This window comes from Bombyx mori, chromosome 27 (assembly GCF_030269925.1).
Source record: "Bombyx mori chromosome 27, ASM3026992v2".
NCBI classification, from domain to species: Eukaryota; Metazoa; Arthropoda; class Insecta; order Lepidoptera; family Bombycidae; genus Bombyx; species Bombyx mori.
In genome coordinates, this window is record NC_085133.1 from 4,846,848 (window position 1) to 4,869,798 (window position 22,951).

Here is a 22,951-nt window from a genome sequence, read left to right on the forward strand (position 1 = left end):
TATTCTCTATCAATTATTATTATTTTTGAGCTCACGCGGGTAGACTCTTTGGACCACCATTCTAAATATTTCCGCCACGCAGTAAATCTGCTGTTCAGTTTTTTTACCTATTCCCTGGTAGCATTAGGGGTTAGTCCAATTTCTCTCAGACGCGTCAGTTCAATGGCGGATCCAAGGGGGGGGTCATGGGGGTCATGACCACCCCCTGAGCTGGTTCCAGGACTTAGGTGGACCACTAATTGAATATAATGATTTTATTTATATATTTTGTCACCATACAGATTTTATGTTACTACATACCTTTAATATATAATTAATTTAATATAATATAATAACTTTGTATAATGGCAAACGTTTGGGAACGAACGCATCTAAATTTGACTATGTGACCCCCTCCTGGCGCCAAAGCTGGATCCGCCCTTGCGTGAAGTGATTCTAACATTTACTCACACACAAACATCAAACGTCTCGGAAATATATAATATTTTTTTTATCATAATGGCCATAATATATGAGACAAGATCTGTTGAAAAGCGAATGATTGTCTAGTAAACTGGAATGAGGATAATTCCGAATGAATTGACGACTTTGACCGCTAAATTTCGTGTTTATCAAAGATATCAGGTCAACAAACTCAACTAGAAAACTAAGTAGCAAAATTCACTATAATAATATTCGGCTTTCGATGAATAAATATTTTTTAATGCGACAGAGACATTAACATTATTCAAATTGCCTTTCGTGTTTGTAAATTTCATTAACGTTTTATAGCTAAAAATAAAAAATAAAAACATTCACAGTTTATTTCGCTAAAACATAGCAACATCGTGTGACGTGAAACGTGGCTAAATATCGATTGATCGATACATTACTGTGTGCTGATGCCAGAATGACACTTACGTGTTGCATGACATCTTGTTTCTCTAGGCTTGTCGTTTAATAAGCAAAGGTTAATTTGAGATTTGGTGCTTGGAGGCCAGATTCTTCCATTCGAAATCTCATACTTCAGTAAGCCTCCTTTGAATAGTCTTCCTTTTGCCAAAAGCGATTTCAGATCGCTTCCATATAACATCGAAAGGTCCAGCAGAGGTGTCGATGATGTGATCTGTCACGAAAAAGGTGTTTGATATTTTACCTTCAATGTATTTTAAATGTAAGCTTTACTTGTAACAGCTAGATAAGTAAGTAAGATATATAAGAATGATATGTTATGTTATGTTGTGTTGTGTTGTGTTATTTTGTGTTATGTTGTGTTGTGTTGTGTGTTGTGTTATGTTGTGTGTTATGTTGTGTGTTGAGTTGTGTTGTTTTGTGTTGTGTTAATTTGATGTCATTTTTGTCTCACTAAATAGGTTTCATGGATGTATATGTTTTAATCTCTGTGTATGATATAGAAAATAAATGTCTTTTAAGTAGTGCCTTTATCGCATGCATAAGGTCACAAATAAAGTTAGGTGCAAAAGATCACAAATATAAAGCCGTCGTGGCCTAAAAGATAAGACGCCCGGTGCATTCGTATCGACCGTTTGCCGGCTGTGCCAGTGTTCGGATCCCGCAGGCAGGTACAATTTTTTTCTAATGAAATACGAACTTAGCAAATGTTGCGGAATTACTTTCACGGTGAAGGAGTAACATCGTGTGATGAAAATTAAATCCGCAAAAATAATGATTTGCGTAAATACTGGTTGGTGGTAGAACGTCTTGTAAGTCCGCACGGGTAACCACTATCCTGCATATTTCTGTCGTGAAACAGTAATGCGTTTCGAATCGAAGGGTGAGATATGAATGGTGAGGATGATTTATGTTTTTATGTCTATGGTCTCCAATAACTTAACTCCAGGTGGACGTGAGCTCATTCATCCATGTAAACAAAAAAGTGTGTCCCGTAGTATAGGTGACTAAATACTCGCTCGGATGTTATTTCTGACAGTGTATCTCGTTGAGTAAGGAGTATATCTCGTGTCCATTACATACCCTTTCTGGAACTGTTCCATTTTTCACACAGCCAGTGGATTGGAAAGACTCCGGTCGCGTCATGTTCAGACACCTGATGTCTGAGAAGCGGTGCACCGGATCATCATCAGGTATTTTATTCTGTACGCAATCTCTATCAGTTTTTCCTTTGGCCGTACAGCAATATGGCTTCCATATAATATATTTTACTGTTGAACATTAGAATTTCAGATAAAATTATACTGGATAGTTGTGAACATTATTCTCGCTTTATTTTCACTATTGCGTTTTTGCGAGAGTGGGATACTAAATAGCAGTGCAGCAAGTACACCTTAAAATTGACATTCCCATCTCATGTTTCGAAATTGTTAGTACCATTTGTAGGCTGGAGTAATCACTTAACAACATGTGATCCGTGAGCTCGACTACCGATCTTAAAAAACAAGAAACGAATTTAATATAAGTGTGGTCTAGAACTAATTACCAATGCTAACTTCAAATTTGCTTTTATACTTTTCCGGATATTGATATCATTTTTAACTTGATTTTATTGGCTCGGTATGTTTTTTTTTTTTTTTTTTTTTTTTTTTTATTGCCTTTGTAGGCAGACGAGCATACGGCCCACCTGATGGTAAGTGGTCACCGTCGCTCATGGACGTCAGCAATGCCAGGGGCAGAGCCAAGCCGCTGCCTACCATAAAGAACTCTCCGCAAGCCTCGTTTGAAGAAGGACATGTCATAGCGCTCGGAAAACACCGTGGAGGGGAGTTCATTCCAAAGCCGGATGGTACGTGGCAAAAAAGATCTTTGGAAACGCACTGTCGATGAACGCAGCGGTTCCAGATAATATGGATGAACTCTGCTCCGATGGCGGGAGGTGCGATGATAGAAAGGAGATGAGGGAATCATCTCGAATAATTCCTCAGAGCATTCCCCATGGACCATGCGGTATAAAACACAGAGAGAACCGAAGTCCCTCCGTAGACCCAGAGGTTCCAAGCGATCCGCGAGCGCAGGACTATCGACCATCCGAACAGCCCGTTTCTGTATGGAGTCAAATGGAAGTAGCTGGTATTTGGGAGCCCCGGCCCAGAGGTGAGAGCAGTACTCCACGCGAGGTCGGACCTGCGCTTTATAAAGCGCAAGTCTCTGTCCAGGCGTGAAATACCGCTTCGCTCTGTTGAGAACTCCCAACATTTTAGAGGCCAATTTGGCTTTACCTTCCAAATGACTCCGAAACTGGACATCGCTCGAAATATCGACCCCCAGAATCCCGATACTCGCGGAAAGCTGCAGGGATACTCCTTGAAATTCCGGCGCCATGACAAAAGGGTCCTTCTTCGCAGTGAACGCGCAAACCTGTGTCTTCAATGGGTTGAACTGAACTGAATTCAGTTCACCCCACTTGGAGACCCGCCCCAGAGAGTTCTCCACTTCAGACACAAGTTTTAATCGCCTCTCGTGTATAACGCTTCGAGAGAGACTCTGATGGCCGATATATCGCGCATCCCCCGTGCTGTCATCCGCATAGCAATGCATGCCATCAATAGATAGCATGTCATTGATATGCAGTATGAAAAGCGTGGGGGAGAGCACCGAACCTTGTGGAACACCAGCGTTGATGGTCATGGTATCGGAGCAGCAGCCGTCGACGACAACTGCGATGCTCCGTCCATCCAAAAAGCTAGTGATCCACTTGCAGAGTCCCTCAGGGATCCCGTATGCTGGAAGCTTCGATAGAAGTGCCCTATGCCAGACCCTGTCAAAGGCCTTCGCGATGTCAAGGCTCACAGCGAGAGCCTCGCCCTTGCTTTCCAAGGCTTCAGCCCACCTGTGTGTAAGGTATACAAGAAGATCGCCAGCTGAGCGACCATGACGGAAACCGTACTGCCGGTCACTGATCAGCTGGCGATCCTCAAGATACTTAAGAAGTTGGATGTTTATGATTCGCTCCATCACCTTGGAAAGCAAGGAAGTTATCGCGATAGGTCTGTAATTCGAGGGGTCCGACCGGTCACCCTTCTTGGGGATAGGGTGGACATGAGCAGTCTTCCATGAAGACGGAACCCTGTTGGTATTGTACGAGAGGCGATATAGACGCGTTAGCGCGGGTGTCAATTCAGGGGCGCATGTTTTTAGAACCACTGCGGGGATGCAATCTGGCCCACTCGACTTATGGACATCAAGAAGCCGAAGCTCCTGCCTGACCGCACGCTGTGTGATGCGAATCTCAGGCATGGAGCTGTCACACCGGGAGATGTTGGGCGGCGTGGCTCCCCCGTCATCCAAAGTCGAGTATGAGGCAAAGAGCTTGACCAGAAGGTCAGCCTTCTCCTTCGCACTATGAGCCAGACTGTCATTGGACTTACGCAGTGGTGGAAGGCTTGACCTGCAGAAGTTACCTTCTGCAGCCTTAGCCAGCGACCAGAAAGCACGGCTCCCAGAGGGATAGCTATTCAGTCGCTCGCCAATTCTGGCAACGTGCTCCGACTTCGCCTTGGCAATAGCCCTCTTATAGGACCTAGAGGCGGCGTTAAATTTCCGCCTTTTCTCCGAGATATCAGGATCCCGGCATCTCCTAGCAACATTAAATGCCACGTATGCAGACCGCTTGAGGCGTGCAGCATCCCTACTGGCTTTATTATACCAGGGTTTGCTGCGACCCCCAACGGGCACCTCAGAAGAAGGAATGAATAATTCCATTCCCTGAAGCACCACGTCTTTAAGTCGGTCCGCACAGACGTCAGGATCATCGGAGGAAAAGCAGAGCCGCCCCCATGGGTAGGATGCGTAAAATTCACGCATTCCATCCCAGTCTGCTGACCTGTACCGCCAAACTCTTCGAAACCCGGTCGTCGTTCGACGACTAGGACGAGAGAGTGGTATGGCAGCACGGATAAGGCAGTGATCAGACGATCCAAGTGGAGCGTCGACCACCACACTGTATCCAGCTGGGTGAGTAGTCAGCAGAAGGTCCAACAAAGAAGGCTCGTGCCCCTCAATGTCTGGGACACGGGTGGGCTGTGTCACCAGTTGTGAGAGGCCGTAGGACAAGGCGAAATCGTAGGCAGCCCGACCCGGGAGGTCAGTGGTTCTGGACCCCAACCACTCCTGGTGATGAGCGTTAAAGTCACAAAGGACCACCACCTCCGCAGATGGGTACTGCTCAAGCACGCGGTCAGTCCCCTCTTGTACATGCTCAAACAGAGCTGACCCCGCATCACTGCTGTGAGACCTGTACAGGCAAGCGTAGACTCGGGTGCAGCCCCCATAGTCCACGCGTAGCCACAAGAGGGACAGGTCCCGTTGCTCGAGGCCCCGAAGCCGACGACAGCAGACATCCTCCCGGATAAACACGCACACCCCGGCTTTACGCAGGAAGGTGTGCTCCAATACGTAGCCGGGGTATCCGAGGTACGACGTATCGTCTGGGGCAGATATCTGCGTCTCAGTCAGGAAAAAGAGGGCAGGCTGCGCCGTCTCAAGGTGGTGATGTACGGCGTCAAGGTTACTGTGTAGGCCCCTGACATTGCTGAAATCCACATTAAACGTGGAATGGGGATCCGCCGAAAAAACTCTTTTTCTTTTGTCGACTTTCATAATTTTAGTTGGAGAGTAAGGATTTGGAGAGGTAGGATGCTAGAGGTGAGATCAAGGCAATACCTGAATAAAGCGCAGGGCACAATGAACACTCGATCCGGGGTTGCGCGAGAAGCTGACGCAGGGCATGGAAGGGCCCCCAGTCCACCCTGCATACGATCGCCGGGATCCACTCCGGTCTCCGACTCCGGCACGACGACCGCATGGCAGAATTTTACACCCGTTGGCGGGACAGCTTCCTGGGGCGGAGTTTAGTTGTGACACCCAGGTTCAGGTCCCCTACTGACCGGCGGGCGGCGGCAGGCACCGTTTCACTGGGTCTCCCTATACCCCCTTCAGCAACCCACGCCCCGCGGACTTGCGCGCACGTTTGCTCTGCATGTTCCAAGTATCACCAAGACTCATCCCCAACAAGGACGAGGAAAGGAAAGGAATAGAACTGGCTCTCCAACCCACATGCCGGAACACAGCTAGGCTATTTGGCGGCAGACTCTAGTTGGAGGGTGGTCGCCAGCCAGTCGGACAAGGTCCTACCACCGATTGTGTTTTCGGCTCCCGTTTAGCACCACCCAGGGGTTACTTGTAGGGAATCGCGGGTTAAACCTACGGAAGCGGGAAGCATCAACCCCCAAATGTTTGTATGATTGTTTGTACATATTTAACTGAACCCTTGAAAGTCATTTTCTTCGACTTTATTACGTCTAATTAACTTGAAAATGTTGCCTTCAATACAATAATATTATAAGATCACTCTAATACTTTAACCAGTATCACACCCAGCTTAACCCAGTACAAATAGGATTTAAAACGGTTTTTAAACTACAATACATACATTTTTTATGGCGGTTTGGTTTGAAGAGGATTTACCATAGCGGATCATGAATCTAACCAACTTATAAGTTAATAAGTACATAGTTATGTATATACATGATTACCTGTATCATGAAGAGACACTACATCAGCAGACATGAAAACGAAATCATGAATCGCTAGTTGAGTAAACAATTGGCTGGAAACCTTGCCCACACTCCACAGATTGGTTCTTAAATACCTTGGAGTGGGCATAGCATTTCCGGATTTCGCCGTTTTCGGTTCAAAATCTGTTGATAAATAAGCTTTTTACAAATGAATTAGTATCGCCGGATATTCTCCGTGAGTGGCGATTTCGATCGTCTTGATGCCCTTGCTAGGGCCTGTTTTAGAAAAGCCGTCAGAGCCCGCATGCACGTCCGATGAAGCTAGGATAACACGTCGAAGCTAGTAGCATAGTTAGGCAAAACAGGAAGGTTCCACTATCCTGGTCGTTTCTGTCCTGATCCATCACGGGTTCCGATTTGACGCTTGGCATAGCCGTTACACGATACATTGAGGATTTCGACCTCATATCTCCAGGTGGGTAGAAGCATTCAAGTTATGATGCATATAAACCTTTATAATCACTTATATGTATTATTATGAAACTAGCTTTCGCCTTTTCCACGCGCACGGAGTCACAACTCCGTCCGCGTGGAATAGTTACTTTGGCATAACGCAATATTTTACCCCCACTTCATTTACGTAGAAAGTGAAAATATTCTTGAATTATAGAATATTAAGGAGCTATTTAAACCACTATTTTGAAACATTCTTTATTGGTGCTCCACTTGTAATTACCTTACCGTGATATTATATAGCCTGTAAGCCTTCCTCAATAAATGGGCTATCTAATACTGACAGAATTTTCCAAATCAGACCAGTTGTTCCTGAGATTAGCGCGTTCAAACAAAGAAACTCTTGAGCTTTATAATACAGTTTACCCTATTTCATTACCACGTTTTTTTTTTCCTACCTAAGCTGATACCCTTGATACCTTGCTGATACCTTGCTATTTCAGCGTAACCTTAGCTAGTAGGTGAGCTCACGGGGCCCAAACCGGAGTGATGCTAACACTGACCCTAGCAAGAGCAGTGCTTCGCAGAATCTACCACCGGATCGGAAACGCGACCCACGAATCGAAACTCAATGGGCTGTATCTATGGGTTAATTCGCTCGTCGAACCTTTCGTCGCAAGCGACCGGTGCTTGTGATACCTAAAAGCACTGTTAATGGATCGGGAAGATCCGTAATGACGTGTTTTGGAATGACCTTTATCGTAAACAGCTGGTAGGACTCTGACGAATGGAGTATGACTGGCGCCTCTGGTTGGGTGTTGGAGATTATTGCAGGAGCCATCAACCCGTCGGCCTTCGTTCGGGTCACAAGGTTCGAACTCTCCGACACACCAACTAAATAATACATAATACTATGGTTGATAAAGTTGGCGTTAAAGTAGCAGAATTACATATGGGCGCTATGAATTAATTTGTGTGTGTAATTTATATAAATATTTTCATTGCTTAAATGGATGGACGAGCTCATAGCCCACCTGGTGTTAAGTGGTTACTGGAGCCCATAGAATCTATGACGTAAATGCGTCACCCACCTTGAGATATAAGTTCTAAGGTTTTAAAATATACTTAGTCTGGCCATAAATACTGTTACAATTAAAAATAAACAAAATATTACCTTTGAATTTGGAATCTGTCATTTTAATATGATTGCTTATTAAGTTCTCATTTTGGCGCCAATACATTGTACAATATTTTGCGATATTAAATTGGAGTGGGGTGATAAATAGAACCGAGTCGCTGTGATTGCATTACACAAAGTACCTAGGTATGGAACCAAATGCAATTTTTAAAACTCTCCATACGCTTGGTATTAGTAAAATGTTTGTGTACCGGGCTATTAATAGGTGCAATAAGACCTCCTCTGTTAGTGACAGAAAAAGATCTGGCCGTCCACGTAGCGTTCGTACGAAAAAGGTGGTCAAAGCAGTAAGAGAAAGAATTCGAAAAAATCCTGTCCGAAAGCAAAATATTTTATCTCGGGAGATGAAGATAGCACCTAGAACCATGTCGCGTATTTTAAAAGATGACTTAGGACTTGCAGCCTATAAAAGACGTACTGGTCATTTCTTAACTGATAATTTAAAAGAGAATAGGGTGGTAAAATCGAAACAACTACTGAAGCGGTACGCAAAGGGAGGTCTCCCTTTGCGTACCGCTTCAGTAGTTGTAGAAATAGAAAAATTTTGTTTACGGATGAGAATTTTTTTACAATTGAGCAATTGAGCTCACAACTGAGCTCTAAGGAACCTTCCCAATCGGTCGACAGAGTGCAACGTGGGCACTATCCGACTTCAGTGATGGTTTGGTGGGGTATCTATGAAGGAGTGACTGAGCCATACTTTTGTGAAAAAGGTACCAAAACATCTACACAAGTGTATCAAGATACCATCCTTGAGAAGGTAGTGAAGCCCCTTAACAACACCATGTTCAATAATCAAGAATGGTCCTTCCAGCAAGACTCGGTGCCAGGTCATAAAGTTCGGTCTACGCAGTCTTGGTTGGAAACGAACGTTTCGGACTTCATCAGAGCTGAAGACTGGCCGTCGTGTAGTCCCGATCTTAATCCGCTGGGTTATGATTTATGGTCAGTTTCAGAGAGTACGGCTTGCTCTAAACGTCATGATAATTTGGAGTCCCTAAAACAATCCGTACGATTGGCAGTGAAAATTTTTCCCATGGAAAGAGTGCGTGCATCTATTGATAACTGGCCTCAACGTTTAAAGGACTGTATTGCAGCCAATGGAGACCACTTCGCATAAGCTTTTAATACTTTAAATTGTTTTATATTTGTGTATTAAACTAACACACTGTAGAAGTAATAAATGTTATTTGCAATAGAATCTTTTTTCCTTTGTCTCAGTATTTATGGCAAGACTAGGTAGTTACAACGGCTGCCCCACCCTTCAAATAGAAACCCATTACTGCTTCACTTGAGAAACAGGCAAGGTGGTGGTACCTACCTGTGCGGACTCACAAGAAGTCCTACCACCAGTAATTACGCAAATTAGAATTTTGCGGGTTTGATTTTTATTACACGGTGTTATTCCTTTAGCGTGAAAGTCAATCGTGAACATTTGTTAAGTGTGTATTTTATTAGAAAAATTTGTACCCGCCTGCGGGATTCGAACACCAGTGCATCGCTCAACACGAATACACCGGACGTCTTAACATAGTTACAAAAAACGTTTTAAAAATAGCATAATCAAATAAAATTATACTAATTAATCACGAGATCAATGATCAACTTATTTAAATATGTAGAAGAAAAAACTTACAAAGTGTTATTCGCTTTGTCGTGTTGTTTCACTTCATCTTTACTAATAACATTACCCGTGTAAGAATCATAAAATATGCAATTAACTGTAACGGCGAATAGAGATAAAAAAACAAAAATAATCATATTTTTTTTGCCGACACGTCCTTCTCCGTACAAAATAAGCTGTTACTGAAAACAGATATTCATTCTCACATCCTAATATAACTTTGTGTGACCATTAAGCTTTAACAAAACTGGTTATTGTAATCTGTATGTTGATAATCTATATATATAAAAATGAATTGCTGTTCGTTAGTCTCGCTAAAACTCGAGAACGGCTGGACCGATTTCGCTAATTTTAGTCTTTAATTATTTGTGGAGGTCCAGAGAAGGTTTAAAAGGTTAGGTAAATATGAAAATGTTCGGAATTAAATAAAAATAACAATTTTATTTTTCCTTTGATGTGCCCCCTATCGGATGGATTCCTTTTGTTTGTTTTTGTTTATTTTATACAAAAGTTTAGATCTTTTATTTATCGATTGAGGCACTAAGAAGTCTGCCGGGTCAGCTAGTTTAAGAATATACTTAGTCTGGTCATAAATAATGTTACAATTAAAAATAAAAAATAAATCTATTGCAAATAACATTTATTACTTTTACAGTGTTTTAGTTTAATACATAAATATATAAAAAATTAAAGTATTAAAAGCTTATTCGAAGTGGTCTCCATTGGCTGCAATACAGTCCTTTAAACGTTGAGGCCAGTTATCAATAGAAGCACGCACTCTTTCCATGGGAAAATTTTTCACTGCCAATCGTACGGATTGTTTTAGGGACTCCAAATTAACATGACGTTTAGAGCAAGCCGTACTCTCTAAAACTGACCATAAATCATAATCCAGCGGATTAAGATCGGGACTAGATCATGGCCAGTCTTCAGCTCTGATGAAGTCCGAAACCTTCGTTTCCAACCAAGACTGCGTAGACCGAGCTTTATGACCTGGCGCCGAGTCTTGCTGGAAGGACCATTCTTGATTATTGAACATGGTGTTGTTAACGGGCTTCACTACCTTCTCAAGAATGGTATCTTGATACACTTGTGACGATTTTTTGATACCTTTTTCACAAAAGTATGGCTCAGTCACTCCTTCATAGCTAATACCCCACCAAACCATCACTGAAGTCAGATAGTGCCCACGTTGCACTCTGTCGACTAATTGGGAAGGTTCCTTAGAGCTCAGTTGTGAGCTCAATTGCTCAATTGTAAAAAAAATCTCATCCGTAAACAAAATTTTTCTATGACCTCCCTTTGCGTACCGCTTCAGTAGTTGTTTCGATTTTACCACCCTATTCTCTTTTAAATTATCAGTTAAGAAATGACCAGTACGTCTTTTATAGGCTGCAAGTCCTAAGTCATCTTTTAAAATACGCGACATGGTTCTAGGTGCTATCTTCATCTCCCGAGATAAAATATTTTGCTTTCGGACAGGATTTTTTCGAATTCTTTCTCTTACTGCTTTGACCACCTTTTTCGTACGAACGCTACGTGGACGGCCAGATCTTTTTCTGTCACTAACAGAGGAGGTCTTATTGCACCTATTAATAGCCCGGTACACAAACATTTTACTAATACCAAGCGTATGGAGAGTTTTAAAAATTGCATTTGGCTCCATACCTACTTTGTTTAATGCAATCACAGCGATTCGGTTCTCTTTATCACCCCACTCCATTTTAATATCGCAAAACATTGTACAATGTTTTGGCGCCAAAATGAGAAAACTCAATGAGCAATCATATAAAAATGACAGATTCCAAATTCAAATGTAATATTTTGTTTATTTTTAATTGTAACATTACTTATAGCCAGACTAAGTAATTCTTAGTTTAAAAAAAGTATTTGCTTTCGTGGAAACGCTACGCTTTGATGTAATTACATCGAAGGAATAGTAATACTGTAACACTATTGCGTAAACGGCAAGGTCCAGCTTATTGAGAGCCCTCACGAATACGTACCACGATCTTTCTTATTTCTACCGCGAACCTATCCGTCAGTTCCGGATTGAAACAGAGAGACCGAAGTAAATAAGTTCGTATGAGTCTTCGACATTATGTCCGATCCATCCAACTAGGACTAAAAATCAATTTATGATTCTGCTTAGCTTGGGATGGAAGGAATCCGGTTGGCCCAAAGACCTTATTGCTTAACCAGCATGAATGGGCATTGAGAGCTAAACGAGGAGAAGTTTCCTATCGACTGCCATGCGCCCCCTGAGGAAGTCTTATAGGTGAAGAGCATAATACAATCGGATTTTTTATATTTTATATTTGCTTTGTGGGCCGACGAGCATAGTGAATGGCTACCATATCTTGATTTGCATCCATCTGATAGTGAATGGTTACCACATCTGGATATGGACTGTGGACGAACGCAGTGGTAATATTGTTTTTGTTGTTTTGTTTTGTTGTTTTTTTTTTGTGATGGCTCAAATATTACCTAGGTTTACCTTGTTGTTATAATATGTAATATTTTACCCGCGCCATGAACGTTATAGAATTTTTTCGATCAAATTAAGCATGGTCATTGTTGGGACATCACCAAATCCATACCAAATATCCTGTTATAGTTACTAAAACGTTAAGAGAGGATTTCGTGGCATAAAAATAAATAAATGATGGAAATTTATAAACGTCCTTGGTTGGTTATTTTTAGAATTTTAAAGCAAATATTCAATGGGAATTTGGTAAATAAAATATTAATCAAGCAACATTTTCATGACAGTCGTTCTTTTAATAACTGCGTTAATAACTTATCTACCGATTCCCCTCCCCTTCTCCAAGCAATTAAATTCGAAACTATTGTTGAATTCGAAACTATAAACTAAGTGATAAAATGTCTTCATTTCTTCTTATTAAGGAAGTATGAAAAATAAAGTAAATGACGCACATACGTGAACGTTTAGATAGTTAATATACAAGGTCAACGCTGCCATTGTGTGACGTCCACGTCATTTCGGATCCTCCCGATCCACTAACGATGCTTTTAGATACCCCAAGCACCGGTCATCGTTCTCGTCGAACCCGTCGCGATGAAGGGCTCGGCGAGTAAATTAACCCACAGAAACAGCCCACTGAGTTTCTCGCCGGATCTTCTCAGTGGGTCGCGTTTCCGATCCGGTGGTAGATTCTGCGAAGCACGACTCTTGCTAGGGTTCGTGTTAGCAACAACGTCAGGTTTGAGCCTCGTGAGCTCACTTACACGCTCGGCGACGCTGATATGGTCTCTCAAGACCATCAGTTTAGGTAGGAAAAAAAAAAGTATGACGCACTGGGTAGTATTGGACTTTCCATGCATTTATGCTATCCAATGCTATTTTTAGGTGGATAGACGAACTTATTGCACTCACGGTATTAGGGGGGTCATTGGAGGCGTCGTGTCCCATATACCCAGGCGCCGCATGAGGCACAGAATCTTCGTAGGAGGTTCGGCCCTTTGTTTCGAAGAGGGTTGTTTGAGTCGATAGATATTAGAACGTGGGTGCTGCTTTATTAGCAGTTGAAAGGTGCGGACTTATAATACCAGTATGAACACATAGTATGACTTTCTGAATCGAGTCAGAATTTGGGATTCCCAACAAACTTGCATTCTTAATACACACGTAGAAAACATTTCAATGACCACTTTAATTAAATACGAGTTTAAGGTCATAAATATCTTATAAAATTAAGTAAAATAAAATTAAGATAATTTAGGGCGGATTCGACCAAACTTAAATTTAAACTCGAGTAACTATACGAGGAATAACCTATTCCATGATTTTAATCTCGAGTAAATTCATAGTCGTTTTTCCACGTATACTTGCGCTAGGAATAACAATACGCGAATAGCAGAGTGAATGGTGAACAAAAATAAAATCCGGCAAATAAATGTTGTTGTTCAACGGCATAGTGTAAGAGCATACAAATCGTCAACTCGATTTTGCCGTATTTTAGTGTGAAAAAGTAGCTGTTGTGTAAGATATCCAGCTGTCAAACGTATTATTTTTATTTCTTGTTTGTTTGAGGGAATTGTCAAGTTTTGTCGTGTGGTTTTATCTTTTTTCGTTTAAACGTTGCATTCAGACTATTAATAATCATTTAGTGCATTGCGTTGACTTGAAATTAAAACAGAATAAATATTTATGAAATGACAGAAATCAGATGTTGGACTGACAGACGCCATTACTTTATTCTAGGAATAGCTCCGTTATTCCGTGCGAAACGGCGGTATAGTAACAATTCCCGAATAGGCCCACTATTCTTAGAATTGTAGTTGGTAAAACGTAAAATTGATTTACTCTCGATTAACTGACGAGTTATTCTAAGAATAAGATTTACTCTTGTTTGGTCGAATCGACCCTTAATTGCATAAATTATATTATAGCGTAGATTAAGATCACGTTTGCTTCTAAAACTATGCGTTTTATTTACAAAACAAAACAGGATACTTGCGTTTTGCAAGGTAATTATGTTATTTTTAACTGTGTTCACTGAATGGAAACATACAGGGTGTTGAAAAAAAAAACTTCAGAGGTGTCAAGGGATACCCGGATGGAACGAAGTTCCTTTCGATTAATTAGTGAAGGAATTGTATTTTTTTTTTTTTTAAGTTGTAATAATAAATTACGGCATTATGAAGAAGAAAAAAACAATACTATGAACTAAATTACTATTGTTGAAACGCTATCTCGAGAAACTGTACTCATTACGCGGACCAATCGGATACGAGCAATGTCACGCGATAAGCGCCTACACGTTGATTCGTCAGAATGACGGATCTAAAAAGTGTCGTGACAACTTTTCGTAAGAATTTTTTCCGTCTAGCCCCCTTTCACAACGCGCGATAAGGAACTTCGTTCCAACTACTGTGATTTGAATTAGCCTACCCTGTACAACGATGTTTTGTAATAACTGTTAGTCTCATAGGGGTCGCAATTTCATCTGTTTCTCTACTCCCCATTTCTAACTCCTCAACCTTGATCTTAAGTAAAGTAGTGTAAGTTGCGAACTTGCTTACTTAGGTACTAGAAGTTGTAAAAGAAATGACAAATAGTCTACTGATTAACTTTTTGATTTTCCTACCTGATAGTCCTAGCTGATAGTCTTGAGGGGCTATGTCAGCGTAACCCTAACGTGTAAGTGAGCTCTCGGGGCTCAAACCAGGAGGCGTTGCTAACGCTGGCCCTAGCAAGAGCAGTGCTTCGCAAAATCTACCACCGGATCGGAAAAGCGACCCACTGAGAAGATCCGGCCGATAACAATCGGTACTCATTGTCGGCACGATGTTCATGTCGTACAAAACATACGTCACATACTTAGCTGCTTAAGGTGTATTTATTAGTTTAACTGTATTTTGAACGAAAATCGTGTAATTTAAATTAAATGCGATTTAATTGGTAAATTGTTTTACCTGACTGGTAAATCAATTACTACTAGGTACGGACGGAAAATTAATGAATTTTTAATAGATTTTCTGTAAAATTTAATGCAATCAACGAAATTCATTTTTTCCCTACCTATGCTCTATTTCAGCCTCTCCTTGACGCGTAGGTGAGCTCACAAGGCTCAAACCGAGAGTATTGCTAACACTTGCCTTAGCAAGAGCAGTGCTTCGCAGAATCTACCATCGGATCGGAAACGCGACCCACTGAGAAGATCCGGCGAGAAACTCACTAGGCTATGTCTATGGGTTAATTCACTTATTGAGCCCTTCGTCGCAAGCGACGGGTTCGACAAGGACGGTGACCGGTGCTTATCGTACCTAAAGGCACCGTTAATGGATCGGAAGGATTCGTAATGACGTGTTTAGGGCGACGTTGAATGTTTACCATTCGGTTCACAAGATCGGGTATATAATTTCCGGCGGCCACGACAAGAGAGTTTTCACGTCGTGCCGCCTTCTCGAAATGGCGCAATGATGCCGACTGTATTTACTTACTAACTGAGTCAAGCTCCAGGTCATCATGAAGATCCACGTCCCTTAGCAACCATGGTGTTCCGACGGCTATTCTGCAAAAACGGGATTCAATAACTTGAAGGGGTGTCAAGTTGGTGCGGGCCGTGTGAGCGAACACTACGCTTGCATTGGCCATGACGGGGCGTATGCAAGTTTTTTTTTTTTTATCTCTTTGATGGGTGGACGAGCTCACAGCCTACCTGGTGTTAAGTGGTTACTGGAGCCCATAGACATTTACAACGTAAATGCGCCACCCACCTTGAGATATAAGTTCTAAGGTCTCAAGTACAGTTACAACGGCTGCCCCACCCTTCGAACCGAAACGCATTACTGCTTCACGGCAGAAAATAGGCGGGGCGGTGGTACCTACCCGTGCTCACAAGAAATCCTACCGCCAGTAATTACGTAAATTATAATTTTGCGGGTTTCATTTTTATTACACGATGTTATTCCTTCACCGCGGAAATCAATCGTGAACATTTGTTGAGTACGTATTTCATTAGAAAAATTGGTACCTGCCTGGGATTCGAACACCGGTGCATCGCTTCAACACGAATGCACTGGATGTCTTATTCTTTCGGCCACTACGACAATAAAAAGAGAGAGACTTTTGTAGAGTGTCACCGTATTATGAAGGGACAAGTTACTTCGCTTGCGAATCATGGGATAGAGGCGTCCTAATATGAAGGCAGCACGGTCGCGTACCGTTTTATTGTAGGGTCGGAACATCATCCCTTTGTCGAAGTTGAAGCTGTACTTAGCAAGTAACTTTGTTAAAATTGTTTATTTGAATACCTCATGTATATCTGCGGATATTCTTACAAAAAGTTTGCCTAGTGTTAATTAAGCATTATAATTTTCGGTAGGAGTTAGGCAAAAGAAACAAATGCAAATTGTATTTTTAATTTGTAAATGGAACAAATGTTTTTGACTGAGGATGTGACTTTGAATATAAGAAAAATATTGTTTTTTGTATATATTTTGTATTTTGTATATATCATCATCATCATCATCATCATTATCCTGCCCTTCTCCCAGTCACCTGGGGTCGGCGCAACATGTTTTCTCCTTCCATACTCTTCTATCATATACCATTTCTTCGCTCACTCCCCTCCTACCCATATCGTCATTCACACAATCCATCAATTTCTTCTTAGGTCTACCTCTTCCTCTAAATCCTTCCACATTCATAGTTAACACTCTCTTTCACATTCATAGTTAACTGTATTTTGTATATATATTGAGTTTATTTCAATGATTGGTAGTATTAAAATATTGTTTTGTATGTCATTGAAATACAACTAACGCCATTCTACTATTGGCTATGATTGTACTAAGTCTATGTTACGTACAAAATAAATGTCCGTCTAAAATCAACCTTTACCGCGTTTTGTTATTCGTGAGTAATAATAGGGGTTAAAGTCTGAAATTTGCCTTTTTATTGTAACTAGTGGTCCCGCAGTGGTCGAAATTCGACTATAATTAAGTGAAATTATAAGTTTGAAGCATTGGGGAAGGCCTATGTCCAGCAGTGGGCAGATAAAGGCTGATGATGATGATGATGATGATGATGATGATAAGTTTGAACATTATTATGGTTATATTGTCAAAGACTACTACTATAATCACAGATTTCGCCCAGACTACACTATAGACAAAGAAAACAATATAAACCTATTTTCAATTTGACCACAGACTTTAAGCAATAACTAAAGTTTGACAATAAACAAAGAGTATAATAATAATATACATATGCGTGTGTATCAAATACATGGCAGTGTGTGTAATGTTTTCTTTATTGATTTAATGTATCTTTTATACATTATTTAAAAAAAAAAACATTAGCAGCCTGCACTTCTTCTCTATATTCTCTATAAGTGTTTGAAATTTCATACTCCTCCGTCCGCGCAATTTTCGTAAAAGGGGTACAAAGTTTTTACTTCACGTATTAATATGTAGATAGGCGCTTCGAATTGACATAGAACCTTCATGGTTTGGGATTTTCGAGTGAAACTTTTTTCAAATGGTACCTATGAGGTTTTTCTTTTAAAAATGTGCATATATTCGACTTTCAGTGGTTTTTTTTATTCAGCGTAGACAAGAAGGATGGATACTTCGGAAACTCGAGTGATTTTTGAATACGAGTTCCGACGCGGAACTAACGCTGCAGAAACAGCTCGCAATATCAATGGTGCGTTTGGACAAGGAACTGCTGCTAATGAACGCACCGTGCAATTTTGGCTTAAACGATTTCGTGATGGAAATTTCGATTTGAAAAACGAACCACGTAGAAGAAAGATCGCCCACATATGTGAATAACAATGAATTGAAAGAGATGGCGGAAGCCGATCCGAGCCAAGCTACCCAGGAATTAGCGGCATGGCTTAACGGTACCTTACCAAAAATGTTGACTCATTTGCGTCAACCAATAAAATAAAAAATATGAAAAATGGGTGCCTCATGATTTGACTGATCTGCAGAAAGAAACGCTTGTTGAAACTTTTGTTGCCTTTTTGAATCCATTCAGAAATGTAGGAATATTGGATCGAATTGTGTGACATGTGATGAAAAGTGGATTCTTTAAGATAACCGTAATAAAAAGGTAGTGTATAACTGTTTCGTGGTCTCAGCATGGCGTGATTCACTATAGCATTCTCCGATCTGGTCAAGCAATAACGGAAGATGCCTACTGTGCCAAACTCCGAACAATGATAGCAAAACTTGCAGTGAAACAGCCCCGACTCATGAATCGATCTTCACTATTATAGTCTCAAGTACAGTTACAACGGCTGCCCCACCCTTTAAACCGAAACGCATTACTGATTCACGGCAGAAATAGGCAGGGTGGTGGTACCTACACGTGCGGACTCACAAGACGTCCTACCGTGTCGTGATGAAGTGATATCCTTACATAGAGCCCTGTGAGAGTGTGTGAAGAGCCCTCCTCTCTTTCGGGGGCTGTCTTGATTGGAATGAAGGATTTTACCCACCGCACTAGACTAACGTCTATCTTTCGGCTATAACTAAAGCACCACACATTACCAGAACCTATTTTCAAATTCTCATATTAAAGTTCTCTCCTCAGTGGTAGTACTCATTGATAGAACGTCTTTATTAGGATCAACAAGATGCCGGCATTAGTAAGATTTTTAAGGAAATAAAAAAACTTTTTAAAAATAGACTTAAATGCATCATTACGTTCTTTATTTTATCTACTTTTTGTAGTTTTATTATTGGCCGTAATAGGTACTTAATCAGTATTTTTTTATATACATTGAACATTGATTGAACAAAGCAAATTTTATTATCAAGGTGAAATAAAAATTTAACATTTCTTTCACTAAAAACATTTTTCCTAGTCCTAGTGTGGTTAAGGATAGCAGATATCAGGAATTAATTCCTACTAGTATTGTCATCTGTCCTTGGTACGTAAACAAATTTTTAAGGTACTGCCAGAGGTTTGGTTGGTGAAAATTACTTTCAATAATTTGTTTTTAAATACACATTATATGAGCCTAAGCGTAGTTATAACCATCTTATGTTACGTAACAGCTGCGTACGTTATCTAGAGAATTACTATTGATCCTACTACCATTTGTATATAGATGGATCAATAGTAAATAATCTAAACATGGGAGCTGCTATTTTTAACCCACAAACTGAAAATTGTATGAAGTTCATTATTATCTCAGATGTACGAGTGTCAATTATGCACATAGGACTACTGGCCATTTTAGAATCTATATCATATGCTAGCTCAGTAGACTCTGACAATTTTGTAATACTTACTGATTCTCGTAGTTCGGTGCAACACTTAAGCCTTTGTCAAACAGAACGCGTACTTAGCGCCGCGTACTTAACGTCGCGCTCTTTTCATGTCACACAAATTGACTAGATGAGCCCAACGCTCCTTGACGCAATGCATTTGCCAAATCATAGTGCCTTTTGATAGCAGTGTGAAAATTTAAAAGCATTAAGAAATCGAGTGATTCAGATGTGGCATTGTATAAGCATGGATATTTTCTAACTATTTATATCATTTTTTCGGGCATTATCTAGTATTTTAATACACATTCACTCCGACGCTAAAATAAAATTTGTAAAAAATTACAACGCCTGACGTCAAAGCGTCCTAACGCCGCGACAGAGCGCTGCGTACTTATAGCGCTAGGGCTTTGTTTGACGGTATGTTACCATAGTTGTACAACACATCTCGGCGTCATAGCGCGGCGTCAGTTTAGCGTTCTGACGCGCGCTAATTACGCGTTCTGTTTGACGAAGCCTTTAAGCCGATGCGTTTATGGTGATAGGGGTAATCCAATTTCTTATACTTTTTTTTTTTTTTTTTTATGATTGAGAAATTACTGGTGGCCCAAAGGCCTTTCCAGTTTCACCAGGACAGGTGGGCGAGCAAAGGCTCAGCCAGGAGGGGTGGGATTTGCTAACAGCTGCCCGAGCGCCTCCGAAGGAGACCTAACAACTCAAGAGCAATTGCTTCGCGAATGAATCTACTACCGGATCGGAATCGCGACCCGCTGAGAAGATCCGGCGAGAAACTCAGTGGGCTGATGCATGGGTTAGGTTGCACGTCGACCTCTTTGTCGAGTTCGACGAGTACGGTTACTGGGGTCCCTAAGCCTGCTCCTAGTATTAGAGCTGAAGGCATCTAATGCAAAGGTTATTGGATCTGATGGATCCGTAAGGACGTGTCTAGGGCGTCGACGGTGACTGGCTCCTGCATGATCAGGATTCGGTGAGTAGTCAGCGGCGGCAACGATAAGGCGATTATCATGACGCATAGCCTTATCGAAGTACCGTTCCGACGCTGACTTCATGTATTTCTGGATTGATTCAAGGCCCAGGTCGTCGTGTAGGTCAACGTTCCTCACGAACCACGGAGCCCCGACGGCTAACCTGCAAAAGCGGGATTGTAGGGATTGGAGGGTGTCTATGTGTGTGCGGGCTGCGTGAGCGAACACCACACTCGCGTAAGTCATGACGGGCCTTATGCAAGTTTTGTAAAGTGTCACCTTATTCCGAAGGGACATTTTACTCCGCTTACAGATCATGGGATAGAGTCTGCCGAGAATGAATGCGGCACGGTCGCGGACTGTTTTTATGTGTGGGCGGAATGTCATGGATGCATCCAGGGTGACTCCCAGGTACTTAACCTTCCTGACCCAGGGTATAGGTTGGCCGAAGAGGGTGATCGGGGGAGTGATATTTCTCCTCCTAATGCGGGAGGAAATAAGCGGTGAGTTTCCCCTTTGAAATAACACTGCTGTGCTTTTCGCCGGGTTGATGTCTATGCGCCATTTTCGGAACCACTGTCCGAGGGCTAACGCTGCGCTCTGGAGTTTACTCGCGATTAGGGACTTGTTTCTACTTGAGTAGTAAACGGTTGTGTCGTCAGCGAATAAGGCTAGCTGGGTCGGCGGCGACCGGGGAATATCATTAATAAATAAACTAAATAGGAGCGGTGAGAGAACAGAGCCTTGCGGCACTCCAGCCGTGAGTGGTCGCGGGGAGGAGCGGGTTCCCTCTACTCGATATCGAAAAGAGCGGTTAGACAAGAAGTCCCGTATGATGAGCACGAGACTATCCGGCACGCCCATGTTGAATAGTTTGAAAATCAAACCGTTGTGCCAGACTTTGTCGAACGCTTTTGCGACGTCGAAGAAGAGAGCTCCCGTGTATAACGGTTTTGGTCGATTAAGCCCCACAAGAATGTGCTCCGTGAGGCGGTGCACCTGTTGAACGCATGAGTGATTTGTACGGAATCCGAATTGTTCATCGATGAGAATGCCCTTGGATGAGACGAAGTCTCTGAGGCGTTTGTAGAGCAGACGCTCATACAGTTTGCCTAGAGACATGAGGAGGCTAATCGGGCGGTAACTCGTCGGATTATTTTTTCGTTTACCGGGTTTGTGTATGCCGATAACGTCCGCTTCTTTCCACACTGTGGGAAAGATACAGTTAGCCATAGCGGCATTGAAAATAGATGCCAACATCACGATGAGTTGGACGGGTAAAAGTTTAATAACGCGGTTAGATATACCGTCGGAACCGGGAGCCTTGCGAGGACGTAGGTCTTTGATTAGGTCTTTAACTTCCATTGAGGTGACGGGCGGTAACGCGTCCAAGGCTGGCAAGGAGGCTCTGCGTTCTACCTCACTGTCTACTAATTCTACATGAACAGGGTCCGCGGATTGAATGCTGGGCATGCACTGGGCTTGCAATGTATCGGCCAGCAGCTCTGCTTTTTCGTCATCATCGAACGCCGCGAGTCGGCCTGAGGGGCCTACGAGGGGGGGCATAGTTACTACCGTATCCGATTTGAGAGTACGAGCTAAGCGGTAGTAAGACCTTTGGGAGGGCGCGAGTCCTTCTAAGAAATCAGACCATCTGGCATCTCGGACTTCGGCGATGCGAGACTTTACGTCGCGTTGTAGGGCACGCATTCGAATACGATTTTCCGCGGTAGGATACCTATCGTACGCACGGATCGAGGCATTCTTAGCTCTAAGGAGTTCCCTAATATCGTCGGGCAATATGAAGCGGTGAAGGAAGTCCTCCGCTACAACTTGCTTCGATGACCTATCTAATGTCGAGGTGATGTGTGACGTTACGATGTCTATGGCTTCAGCGGTATCCTGAGGAGACGGGATAGAGTCCGGACTAAACGGAAGCGATGGTGGATCAGATTCAGCCAGGCTGATGCCCAGCGTGTGCCAATCCACCACAGTCCTCGTGACGGGAACGGAATCGGGAGCGCGACCGAGCTTCATAATGACGGGACGATGGTCTGAATCTAATTCTGAAACTACTTCAATCGAATGTAAGCGCAGAGTTACGTTTTTTAATAACGCTATGTCGAGTATATCCGGGCGATGCGCGATATTTAGCGGGTAGTGAGTCGGGGTCAGCGGAGCCACGATATCGAAGGCGAGATCATCGACTAACGCGTCGAGGCGCCTGCCATTAGGGGTTGAGGTGTGAGAGTTCCACCTGACGTGTTTACAATTTAGGTCACCCGCCAGAATGACAGAGCTTCCCATGCCGAGCAGTGCCTCGATATCACTACTTAGAACGATTTTATCCGGTGGAAGATAAACGGACGCGATAATTTCTTATACAATTATTGAGCAGATGTATAACTTAAAAGCGAATGGTAAAGAAGTGATATTGCAGTGGATACTCTTTTACTGGTGGTAGGACCTC

At 42.2% G+C, this 22,951-nt stretch overlaps 1 protein-coding gene across 1 annotated transcript; it reads right to left on the minus strand.

Annotated features, from left to right (window-relative positions):
* Positions 1 to 785: 785 nt before the first annotated feature.
* On the minus strand, positions 786 to 9,935 carry LOC110385148 (peroxidase skpo-1). Its single transcript, XM_038021055.2, has 5 exons — positions 9,758 to 9,935; positions 7,678 to 7,817; positions 6,489 to 6,653; positions 1,975 to 2,162; positions 786 to 1,105 (listed from the first exon to the last, which is right to left on the minus strand). Exons 1-5 carry the CDS (start codon positions 9,880 to 9,882, stop codon positions 869 to 871), a joined length of 855 nt encoding a protein of 284 aa, XP_037876983.1. The 5' UTR covers positions 9,883 to 9,935; the 3' UTR covers positions 786 to 868.
* Between the last annotated feature and the right edge of the window lie 13,016 nt (positions 9,936 to 22,951).